Source organism: Euleptes europaea, chromosome 6, assembly GCF_029931775.1.
Source record: "Euleptes europaea isolate rEulEur1 chromosome 6, rEulEur1.hap1, whole genome shotgun sequence".
Taxonomy (NCBI): Eukaryota; Metazoa; Chordata; class Lepidosauria; order Squamata; family Sphaerodactylidae; genus Euleptes; species Euleptes europaea.
In genome coordinates, this window is record NC_079317.1 from 81,787,862 (window position 1) to 81,800,350 (window position 12,489).

Genomic DNA, 12,489 nt, shown 5'->3' on the forward strand with positions numbered 1-12,489 from the left:
CTTAACACTCTGAGCCACGGGGCTCCTTATAAACAATCTAGGTCTAGTAAAAAGTCTGGTGAAATATTTGCACCCTGGGCTGCCAACAGGGAAGCAAGCTTCGTGGGTGAATACATTCCACAATCTTGGTGCCACATCAGAAAAGGCCCTGTAGCATACTGCTACCCAACTAAAGAGTGGCGTACAAAGTGGATCCTTCAGGTATCCTGGCTCCAAACTGCGTAGGACTTTAAAGGTCAAAAGCAGTATCAGAATTGAACTTAGAAATGAACAGGCAGCCTAAGTATATGGATCAGAATTAGCATAATGTGATATCAGCCTTGTGTCCCAGATATCTTCAAATGCAGACTTACCTAGAGTGTATGAAAGTAGTCTAATATGGATGTTATAGTGGGGAGAGGGTATATAAAAAGGCACACATGGTCATTGCAGTTTAGATACGCTGAGCAGAGAATTTCACTGGAAGCGGGTACAGGTTGTTAAGACAATACTCAGAACCTCAAACTACAGTTCTCATGGTTCTCTAATGAAGCTTTACAATATAAACCAATGGGCTGGCTCCAGCACTAATCTCAGATGATGAAAGTGTTTCTTTCTGTGAGCTGAACGGGACCTTATTTGCCTCTCCTATTCTACTGCCATCTGGAACTCTGTTCCTGGGGGACAGATGATCCTAAGGAACATGAGGGTGATCTGGTGATCAGCAACAGATTGGGGGAATCATCATCACCAACAACCACACACACACTTTACATTAGTGAAAATCTGCCACTGGGTCCCACTCAATATGTGTTTAGAGTTCATATATTCCTAGACTTAGAAGTATGCAGGAAATTATTATAAAATGGGAGGAGAAAAAAAGGCACAATATCAGTTAGGAAGGGCATTTTCAGGACATAGCAAGGTAGGACTCACCGATTCTGGGTCTCTCTGTTGTTCAAGAAAAGCTGAGAATTCCACCAGTCTGAGTTTAGTTGTTCCAATAGATCGACCTTGCCAAGCAGGAACTGAGGGCGCTGGAGCTGATGCAGGTTCAAACCCTGCAGTAAAATAATTACCTTGTTGAAAAGACAGCAACCTCTGAGTATATAAATTACTAATGCATTATATCATTAATTCTTGAATATCAACAATAACTTGACACAAATGCAATTATTTAAAAATCTATTCTCAGTAGCTTGGAACTATGGTCATAGCACACTTGGCATGCAATGAAAATAGTTAATGGATGTAGTAAGGAAACGGATCAACAAAGCCAGAATGATACCAATGGATAACCTGCTAAAAGATAGGCCCAAATAAAACAACATCAGAACACCACTGCAGATCACATACAACTTTCAGCTCACAGTTAAGACCTACAACCTATGCTGTACAATGATACTCCTCTTTCACAGGCATTGGGAAATACCCACAGACAGCCTCCTAACCTTAAAAATCTTCTCACCCACAGCAATACCCTTCCGAACATGGACACAGATGGGACAAGGGCCCGCAACAAACCAAGACGCCAACTCTGTCCCCATATCCACTCTGACAACACAATAACTAGACCAAACAACACCTGTCATATCATCTCAGGTTCATTAACTTGTTGGTTTTCCAACATAATATATGACACCAAATGTCAGCAGTGCCCTTCCACTCTCTACATCTGACAAACAGGTCAGTCTCTATGCAAAAGAATAAATGGACATAAATCTGACCATTAAAAACCAAAAACCAGTGGGAGAACATTTTACTCTTCCAGGTCATTCCATTGCTGACCTAAGAGTGGCAGTCATCAAACAAAGACATTTCATGGGCAAAATTACCCCGCAGAGTAGCCTGGTCAGCCACAACTGTAAAATTCAATTTGGAGGAACAAACATTGCAAACCATCTAGCTCCATTGTTTCAGGAACTGGTACTCACTGCTGGAGTATTGGGCTATGTAGAGACTTAATCCTGATGTTCTATATTACCAGAACTCCTTGTTACTGCAGGTTAAAAACACGGCCACATCTGGCAAAGTATTGACCCTCCAACAAATGGCCTTTGAAATAAAACCATCTTCCCAAATATTTTAGTTATCATATGTAGTGGATGTTTAGGAAAGCAATGAAGTTTTGGATAATGATACATGATGAAATGCAAAAGACATTAAAAATCAAGACTACGTTGGATCTAAAAAAACATGTGATTAAATATCAAGAACATATAATGAATTATTTAAGTATATGGTGACAGAAGCAAGAGTATATATGCAGCAAAACGGAAAGAAGAGAAATACCCCATATTTTATTTATTTATTTATTATTCAATTTATTACCTGTCCTCCCCAGCAGTGGAATGATGAATGGGTAAATAAACTAATGGAGTATGCAACTATGGAAAAACTGCGATCTTTTATACCTAATAGATCAGTCTCAGAAGTTCAGGAAAAACTGAATTTTTAAAAAAATATATAGTTATACATTTGGAACATAATTAAACTAAATTAAAACAGAATAAGAAAGATTTAGGTAACATATGTCTACAAAACAAGTAATAAATATGTTATCAGATATGGAAAAACATGTTGAGAACAAACAGAAGAAGTTGATAATTGAGTTGTAATTTTGAATGGTAAGCTTCACGTATATTGTTACATTGTGTTTATGTTTTAATGTTTGTTTGTATTTGTGAAAAATAAAACTGTATTAAAAAATGAAACAAACCATCTTACACACCTTTCTTACATGCCACCCACTCTGGTAAGCCTGTCCAGAGGACCAGACCTACCACAGAAAAAGTATGTGATCTGACTGTTGCTACTCAGACTACGCTAAGAGAGGGCACCAGAAAGAGAAGGCTGCCTGAAGAATGTAGTTGGTACATGGGAGTAAAGTGGGAGGTGTGATTTGATAAGTATGAGGGTCTTAGCCCATGAAGAGTTTTGAAGGTAATATTGAGCACTTTGAATTAGGCCCAGAAGCAAATACATAACTAGTACAATTGATACAGCACTGGAATTATATTTTCTGAGTGGCTGATTCCAGACCCGAGTTTCACTTCTACATTTTCTGCCAGTTGAAGTTTCTGAAACATCTTCAAAGGCAGCCTGATTTAGAGAGTGTTACAGTAGTCCAATCTGGAGGTTACAGTAGTATGGGTCAGCATGACTAGGTTAGCAGAGTCTAAATAATGGGCCATCTTATGAGCAAGATGTAACAGAGAGCAAACGCTTCTAGCAACAGTGCTGATCTGGTTATCCAAGAGCACCTCCAAGCTCTCAACTTGATCTACTAAAGGTAACTTAAACCCATCTATGTCTGGTAGAACAATACCAGCCAAACATTCTGGCTTCCCAACAGCACAATCCTCTGTCTCATCTGGAATAGTTAACTTAACAGAAAAAGGAATTGTCCCTCCTTATAGGCTTTTGTACACTCTTCAGATTCATCCTACTTTACTCACTCATCAACAGTTGTTGGTGGTGGAAAGTGTTGTCAAGTTGCAGTTTATTTATGGTGACTCTTTGGATTTTCAAGGCAAGAGGTGGTTTGCCATCGCTTGCCTCTGCATTGTGACCCAGGTATGCCTTGGTGGTCTCCCATCCAAATCCAAATCAGGGCCAACCCTGCTTAGCTTCCAAGATCGGGCAAGCTTGCGCCATCCAGGACAGGGCCCATCAACAGTTGGGAGTGCATCATGTTTTAATCTGTGCCCTGTAAGATTATGTAACACAACTATGCCCTGGGAAACTGGGCCTTCTGGTCTCTCTTTGGAATTACTCTTCTCCTCCCCTTCTGCTGTATGTAACTCTGGATACAAATCTTACTGTCAACTGAATGTACTGCTTCACACCCTGTGACAAAGTAAGCTTGGCTCAGGAAAGCTTCTGCCACAATAATTGCATTAGGCTTTAAGGTACCCAAAGACTTTCTGTCATTTTTACAGCAGCAGATTGACATGGATACCCCTTTGGAATCCACTGAAAGATAAGGGCTAGGAGATCAAAGCTTCCTACTTGTCTTATTAATGAATCACAGTTTGTTCATGAGGTAAATTTATTTATTTAGAAAAATTTTATGCCACCTCTCTAGGAACTTGCCTGCAGTAGCTTATAAAATAGTAAAAAATAAAACATTAAAAGTTATTAATTAAATCCTACCATTAAAAGCCCAGCCAAGCATAAAAAACATAAAACCATACAAACAGACCACTGACAGCTTAAAACAGCAGTTTACAGACTGAAAAATTCAAACTGAGGCTCCAAGGAGGCTGAAATTCCCCAGCTTGCACTCTCCCCTCCACCCTATGATGCAATGATTGAAGACTTCCTGGTTTAGGAAGCCTCCAATGTAACTGCTATTTCTTGTGACATCTGAATCAGGATAACATCAATTTTTTGCTGAGTTTCTAAACCATTATTAAAGTGCTGTTTGGAAACCTGATTATTGGAAAACTAACAAACCTTTCCATATTTCAATGCCTCAACTAACTGGAGTGAGATGGAAGATTCCCTGAACCAGGAAGTCTTCATTCACAGTTCTGTACATGAGGGTACCCTTACCTGGATGGCCCAGGCTAGCCTGATCTCGTCGGATCTTAGAAGCTAAGCAGGGTCAACCCTGGTTAGTATTTGGATGGGAGACCACCAAGGAATACCAGGGTTGCTGTGCACTGGCAAACCACCTCTGTTAGTCTCTTGCCATGAAAACCCCCAAAAAGGGGTCGCCATAAGTCGGCTGCAATTTGACGGCACTTTACACACACACACACGAGGGTGGGCAGAAGATCACGAAACCTATTATAAAACCAATGCAGTTAAGTGTTTTTATTTGTCTACAAGATCACTGGTCTTGATTTTAGCTTTAGAAAAACTAGAACTGCACACAACTCTCTCATCAATGCTGCAGTGTGAGGAATTCTAGAACAAGTAGCAAGTCTACCCAAAATTAGGAAATGCTCTTAACGACCCATATACATCAATATGTCTATTTCTCAATGTGGCTCCATCTGTGGGTACTTAAATCCTGAGACTGGGGCCAGGGACAGACAAAACAGAGCTTTCTACAAAGTTGAGAAAAGGCCCGGGGTTGCAGAGAAATCTGAAAAATAACCTGAGGGCATTTCCCCCCACCCCAATCATAAATGGAATGCCTGTAGCTGTAAAGAATGAATGCTCTTACTAGCAGTTGCTAAACAATTAAAACAGTATTGGCAGCTTTCAAGCCTTGGTTTCTGTCAGTAAAAGGTAGGGGGAGGGGCAGGGCCCTTTCCAGGGCTGTTTTAGTCTTTGAGAGAGGACTCATCAGGGTCAGGCCCACCAGCAACCACCAGGCAACTTGCTACCACATGACCGATGTGACTCATCCAGGCCTGGCCACTTCCTTCTGTTCAACAACAGCTACCACAAGAAAGCCAGTATGTTGTAGTACTTAAAATTTCAGACTAGGATCTGAAAGACCCAGGTTCAAACCCCCACTCTAAATGTGCAAGCTCACTGAGTAACTGTGGGCCAATCACACACTCACACAGCCTAACCTACCTCACAGAGCTATTGTGAGGATAAAATGGAGGCAAGGGGAATGATGTAAACTGCTTTGGGTCCCTATTGGGGAGAAAGGCAGGGTATAAGTAAAAAAAATAAATATAGCTGAAGATGGGGGAACAGATAAAAGGGAGTTTGGTGAGTAGGTGAGAAGGAAAGAGAGAAATAGGAAAAGGTGAGGATATGGGGGCTGTTTGGAAAAGGGAAAGAGAAAATAGATTGGGGGGAGGGGATAAAGGGGAAAGTAAGAGACCCCTGGAAGTCACTGCAAGTTCCCCATGATGCAGTTGTGCCCGGTTTAGCCGGCACTTCACAATCTAGCCACAGTTTTCCTGTCACTTCACAGTTTTAGCTGGCACTTCACAATCTAGCCACAGTTTTCCAGGAAGAGACTGCCAGGGGGAGGGAAGAAGGAAAGCTGAAAATGGGGGTTAGATAAAGGGAGACTGACTGTTGGGTGGGAAGGACAGAAGGAAGTAGGAAAGGGGGAGAGGCTACAGGGACTGCCAGGGAAGGAAAAGAAGAAATAGTGGAGAGGGGAAAATGAGATGCCCCCCTCTACCAAGGCCTATTGCTTGTATGTTCTAAGCTCAGCATAGATGAATATGCAAATATATACAAAATATACACTTAATGTATGTAGACTGGTCACTGTAGTATGAAAGTCATCCTTGGCCAAAGACAACCAAATCCTTCTTGTACATTTTATAGTTCAAGATATTAAAGAATTACGCAGCTGTGCCAAACTTAGATATGGGATGTGAAAAAATACTTAAATCTGTAAAAAAAAAAAATGTTACCTGAAATAGGAGTTGCAACTGTTGGCTGTATGGGATAGGCCTGCTGAACAAATGGCTTTATGCTGAAAGAAAACATTGGACATGAAGTCAGACACTAGTAATTCAATTATGCCTTATTACCTTTGAAACCATTTAATAACAAATAACTGTCTTTTGTCAGAGTTGGTGCATTTAGCATAGTGAAACAACACTTATATGAAAGTCTTTCTACCAGAAAGTTTCCTAAAGTCTGTTTTCATGGTGGTAGTGAAAAAAGAAAAGAAAAGCTTAGTTGTAGTAGAACCTAGCACAGTCTAGTGAGCAGCACAAGCTATGAACAGGAAATATCTGCTTCAAATCTCACATCCACCATATACTAAGTGGAAAGACTCAGGCAAGACAGACTTTGTATTGTTAATAGGGGGCTAACACTTCTGGTCCACCTTGTGGGGTTGATGCAGTAATTGCTGTATAGTAAATGCTCCTGTTATTAGTGAATCTTACGACAAAGGAACACTCCATCCTGGAAACACAGGCATGCAAAATGCCATCTGCAATCCACTTTCACTGCAGCACCCAGAAACCTATGAGATTTAAAGTGGCAGGAATTTATCTTGAACACAGGAAGCTGCCTTATACTAAATCAGACCCTTGATCCATCAAAGTCAGTATTGTCTACTCAGACTGGCAGTGGCTCTCCAGGGTCTCAGGCAGAAGTCTTTCACATCACCTACTTGCCTAGTCCCTTTAACTGGAGATGCCAGGGACTGAACCTGGGACCTTCTGCATGCCAAGCAGATGCTCTACCACTGAGCCATGGCCCTCCCCTCCTCTTCTTGCTTGGTATGTGACCTACATTAGGATGAAACTACTAAAGACTTTCTTCCTCCCATATTGAACAGACAGGGCTGGGTCAGGTCAGTTCATAAAGATATTCAAATAATTCAAATAAAGACAATTCAAATAATTGTCACTGAAAGTGTTGATGCCTCTCTCCTAGCAACTGAATTCTGTACATCAGTCTCTCTCCCCCACAGCATGTAGTATGATGGTGAGCAGGTACCATTGGTACATTTGGAAATGAACTGTTGATCTGAGGGGCTGCACAGGATCTTCTTTGACCATGAATACTGAACCTGCCGGGCTAATATCAAGACCAAAGAAAATCCCATATTCTAATTAAACAGAGCCCTGACCTGGATAATCCAGGCTAGACTGATCTTGTCAGATCCTGGAAGCTAAGCAGGGTTGGCCCTGGTTAATATTTGGAAGGGAGACCACCAAGAAATAACAGGGTTATGATGCGGAGGCAGGCAATAGAAAACCACCTCTGAACGTCTCTTGCCTTGAAAACCCAACGGGGTGCCATAAATCAGCTGTGACTTGACAGTAAAAAAAAAAAAAAGTGAAACAGAAGATGTGTCAGGTGTCTGTTTCTACATGCAGTGAAGGGAGCAGAGAGGAAGTATGTTAGCCTAAGATCTGCTATGGATGTCACCACGCATACAGATAAGCAGTGAAAGTGATGTTTGAACATCCTGAATATTTTCTCAATCAAATCAGCTTTAGCTTTGAGAACCGTCATCCTTTGCAAAGGAAACAGAATGTCTTTCACTGCAGGAATAACCAGAAAAAGTATTTTGCTTTGTACAAACTGGACCAGACAACTTCTACTAAGGGATGAGGAATAAAGTTTTAAATTACAACAACATGTAAGAAAAAATAATTAAAGGTTGATCCTAGAAGGAAAAATAACCGACTTAAACGATGCTCTGATAGTGAGGCTAGCAGAACCAAGATTTCCGGTTCCAAGAAATGTGACAGGGTTTCCACACAGGCTTTTGCAGTTTCCCCACTGTTGGAGTGACAGCCAATACAGTGCAGTTTTCATACCCCAATCCCATGGTAGTGGTCATTCCCCCTGTCCTAAAAAGGTAAAGGTCCCCTGTGCAAGCACTGGGTCATTCCTGACCCATGGGGTGATGTCACATCCCGACGTTTTCTAGGCAAACTTTATTTACAGGGTGGTTTGTCAGTGCCTTCCCCAGTCATCTTCCCTTTACCCCCAGCAATCTGGGTACTCATTTTACCGACCTCAGAGGGATGGAAGGCTGAGTCAACCTTGAGCCGGCTATCTGAAATCGACTTCCGTCGGGATCAAACCCAGGTCGTGAGCAGAGCTTGGGCTACAGTACTGAAGCTTACCGCTCTGTGCCATGGGGCTCTTCCCCCTGTCCTGGGCCACTGTCCCCCCCAATTATTTAAAAATTAAATATCTAAGTTGATGGCGTTATAATAATATGTGTAATGTGTGTGTGTGTGTGTGCAAAGTCCCATCAAGTCACAGCTGACATATGGCACCCCAGTAGGGTTTTCAATGCAACAGATGTTCAGAGTTAGTTTAGGTTCTCTGAATGATCAGCCTTCAGGTGTTTAAAAAAGTTAGTGTTTAGCCCCCAGAAATATGCCCTTTCCCTTCTAACTCCACAATGAAAAGGCTCTAGATGTCTATTTGGGGGAAAGGAAAGCTGGGAAGTCGAAAGACCTGTAATAATTTACATGTATTGTTATAACGTTATATCAATAAATGATATTTAATTCCAGATTTTTTTTGAAAGCCTTCTGATGTCAGGGGGAAGAAATGGCTGCCAAGGGGCAGCGTCAGAGAAAATGGCTTCAATGTGGGTGGGACAATCCAAACTTTCCCACCCACTTGGCAGCCACCCAGGCTTTAATGTGATGTTTCCCAAAACTCTGCAGCAAAGCAGGTTTGAGAAAGACCAGAGAAAAGCTGGAGAAACTCTGGGAGGTACATTTATTTATTTACTATTTTGGATTTCTATCCTGCCCTTTCCAGCTGAAGCCAGGCTCAGGGAGGGTAACAACACTTAAAACCATCCTTACAATCATAGTACATATGCAATTAAAACCAGAAAATCAACTATAAATAACCATACTAAAACAACAATAGATGGCTCTCAGTAGGGAACAGTTGCTGCTGAGAAGCATTGCAGCCCATAGATCATAGACATTCCCCCCATAGATCGTAAATTTAGATAGAAGAAAAAATGGGGGGAAAGGAAGGAAGGGAGGCCAGGACATATGACATCTGCAGCTGTCCTCAGCCAAGGGTCTTTATGGAACAACTCCATCTTGCAAGCCCTGCAGAATTCTTTAAGGACCCATGGGGCTCTGATGTTACTAGGGAGAGGGTTCCACCAGGCCGGAGGACAGGTCAAGGACACTCCTAGGGAAGAGGACCACCAATACGTTATTATCTCTAGCATGTAGTGTTCTTCGGGGGAGGTATACCATGAATACTCTATGATGCTGTGGCAAAGCAGTTGGGTGTGTGTGGGGGGGGAATCACTTCCCAACAGCACTGAACCTGAATGGAAATGGCCGAGGTCTACCGCCCATTAAAAATAATGTCCTTAAAACTTTTTTTTTGGGGGGGGGGGGGCTATCAAGTCACAGCTGACTTTTGTCAAACCTGTAGCTTTTCAGGCAAGAGACTTTCAGAGGTGGTTTGCCATTGCCTGCCTCCACATCACAACCCTGGTATTCCTTGGAGGCCTTCATCCAAATACTTGCCAGGATCAGGGCTGAGAATGTGTGACTGGCCCAAAGTTCCTCAGCAAGCTTCCATGGCGTGAGTGGGAATTTGAACCTGGGTTTCCCAGGTCTTAGTCTGGCACCTTAACCACTACACTGTGCTGGCTCTCCCGTAAAACTCTGAAGAGACATTATTTTCAGTGAGAGGTAGACCTGGCCCTTGGACGCTGGAAACCAGCTCCAGCACCCATTACGTAGAGTGTCTCTCAGTTGTTTGGTGGTACGTGTGTCCTTTAAATAAATTATAGAGGTCTATTGTTTTCTGTGGGCCCAAATAAACCCAGCTGTTTAAAATGCAAAGGGCATGTGCAGTGCCAAATGGTTGTTTGCCAGGAATGCCTCTCTCTTACTCCCCCACTCCTGCCACCTCAGGTTGGTGGAGGTGGCAAAACTAATTGTCGGAATAATAAAAAAAAAAGCAGAATCCTGTACTGGTAACAACACTCCCGAAAATTCTGGATAATTTTGAAGTGCAGACCCCCTAATTCTAGAATTCTCTGTTTAACTGCACATATATTCAAAATTCTTAAACAAATGTTTTATTTATAACATACCCACATACAAACAGAGAAATACGGCCTTATTTTCTGAACTTACTCTTGTGAAGATCCTGGCTGCCCTGTTTGTATCATTCCAGGCCAAAACTAGATAAAGGAAGAATGACAAATATAGCATTTTAATTGACATTTTAAAGAGCATACTTATTCTACTTTTTCTTACCAAAGAATTTTGCAGACAGAGGGGAAGTACATTTTATGCAGAAATTAATTGATGCAGACTTCATTTCCTACAAATCATTGCTCTAAAATGCATTTTCTATTGCAGCCAATTAACTTACTCCAGGTGCTCCAGGAAATGTAGGACGGGGAATTCCTGGCAGGCCCAACTTATTGTGAATCGCTGTTGCAGATACTATTTGAGCGGATGACATGGCTGCCATGTGCTGCAGGGCTTTGTCCTTTGCAGTCTGATCCTTTAACATGACAATTATAGGCAATCATTAATGCGCCAGGCACAACAAATCACACTGAGCAAACACAGCTAGAAAGCACATATGCTTAAATTAAAAGAGGCACGGGAAACATGAAAAAAAAAATAAACACATGCAGAAAAATGCAGCCCAAGAGCTAAAATGATTCAGACGACCTCAGGGCAAAGTTCTCTCCTTAATGTTATTGTACCTCATATTAACTATGAATGAAATTCTCTGTTACAAAGAAGCAGGGAGTCAAACCCAACTTGAACTTCCTGCCACCCCAACCCAGAATGGAGCCTGAGCTTTTGTTGAGCCCAGACTAGAACGTGACAACAACAAAAAATTAGGTTACTGGTTCAGAATAAAGATCTTTTAAAAATCTGGCAGGGTGGTAGACTTACTGGACCCAACCAGACTGGAATATATAAATAGGAAAGCAATAACTGGGAGGGTGTTTGTACATTTTGGATTTTGCCTGGCTTTCATATTCAGCACCCTTCAAGGGCATAGAAAGGTGGATGATCTTCTACCTTAAAGGCTGCAACTCACCCTGTCAGCCTCTGAAGATACACAGCCTGGTGGAAGAAGGGATGAGAATAGCTTTTCTGTGTACTGCAGGTTGCATTTCACATGCCAGGGCCAGGTGCTATTCATGTTTTTTTTTGTTTTTAAACTAAACCAGAACATAGAAGGCACAATCCAGCCAGAGTCAAGCGCTTTTAAATCCTGGTCATTTGAGACAGAATGATTTAAATATGTGCTTAACTCTCCAATGAAACAATTTAAAAGCGCTCGACACCATGAGGTGGCAGAAGTCTTGGCAGAAGCTGCTCAACCCACTGGAAAGCCCTGTGTTCGTAAGTGAGATCTTGCTCTAGTTCAAATTTAAAAGTGGACTATGCTTTATGGTAGATGGTGGATCTGTGCTGCTCTACCCCAGCTACCGATGATGTCAGGGAGATGCCAGAACCGTAGGCAACTACAGCCAATCCAGACCTGAAAATTATGTTCTCCAGTTCAGATTCCATGGAGTCATTAGCAAGCATTGGAGACTTGAGCTGGAGACCCAAGTGTAGCAGGCAAGCAAAAGACCAAGCTCTTCAGGTTTAATGCCAGGCCTCGGCATGCTGCATGATTCCTATTCCCTGCCAACCAGAGGAGGCCTCGATAAGCATTTTATTCTGCACCTGAAGGCTCTGGGGCATGGGTGCATACAATCTAGGGCAGCTCACTGGCCTCAGCTCCAGCCTCAGACTCTAAAAATGAATGATGTATCCAAGTGGCAGAAATTGTTCCTAGTTTTAAATTTCTGTCCCATAGGCTCAAGGCTGCAACACACCTTTTAAAACAGGAAAGCAGAAACAGATACAATAAAAGTACAGACTAGCCTGTGCAGGTGTTAATTTACTATACAGAGTGGGGATCAAGACAGCACACCTCCCCCATGGTATGCCCTATACATTGGTGCCTGCATACAGTGGAGGACTGGGTCTAAAATATTGGTTGCCAGGAGACAAAGGGGGCCCACTAGGGTTTCCAGGTCCCGCTTCACAACTGGCAGGAGGTTTTTGGGGTGGAGCCTGAGGAGGGTGGGATTTGGGA

General features: G+C 42.2%; 1 protein-coding gene across 3 annotated transcripts in view; it reads right to left on the reverse strand.

Annotated features, from left to right (window-relative positions):
- Positions 1–12,489, reverse strand: part of TEAD1 (TEA domain transcription factor 1) — a 134,799-nt gene that overhangs the window by 31,951 nt on the left and 90,359 nt on the right. For all 3 annotated transcript variants that reach the window (XM_056850925.1, XM_056850923.1, XM_056850922.1), the window contains 4 exons: positions 10,750–10,884; positions 10,509–10,555; positions 6,318–6,379; positions 916–1,040 (listed from right to left, as the gene is read on the reverse strand). In XM_056850925.1, the coding sequence (XP_056706903.1) occupies positions 916–1,040; positions 6,318–6,379; positions 10,509–10,555; positions 10,750–10,884 (369 nt within the window). The remainder of the gene's footprint in view (positions 1–915; positions 1,041–6,317; positions 6,380–10,508; positions 10,556–10,749; positions 10,885–12,489) is intronic.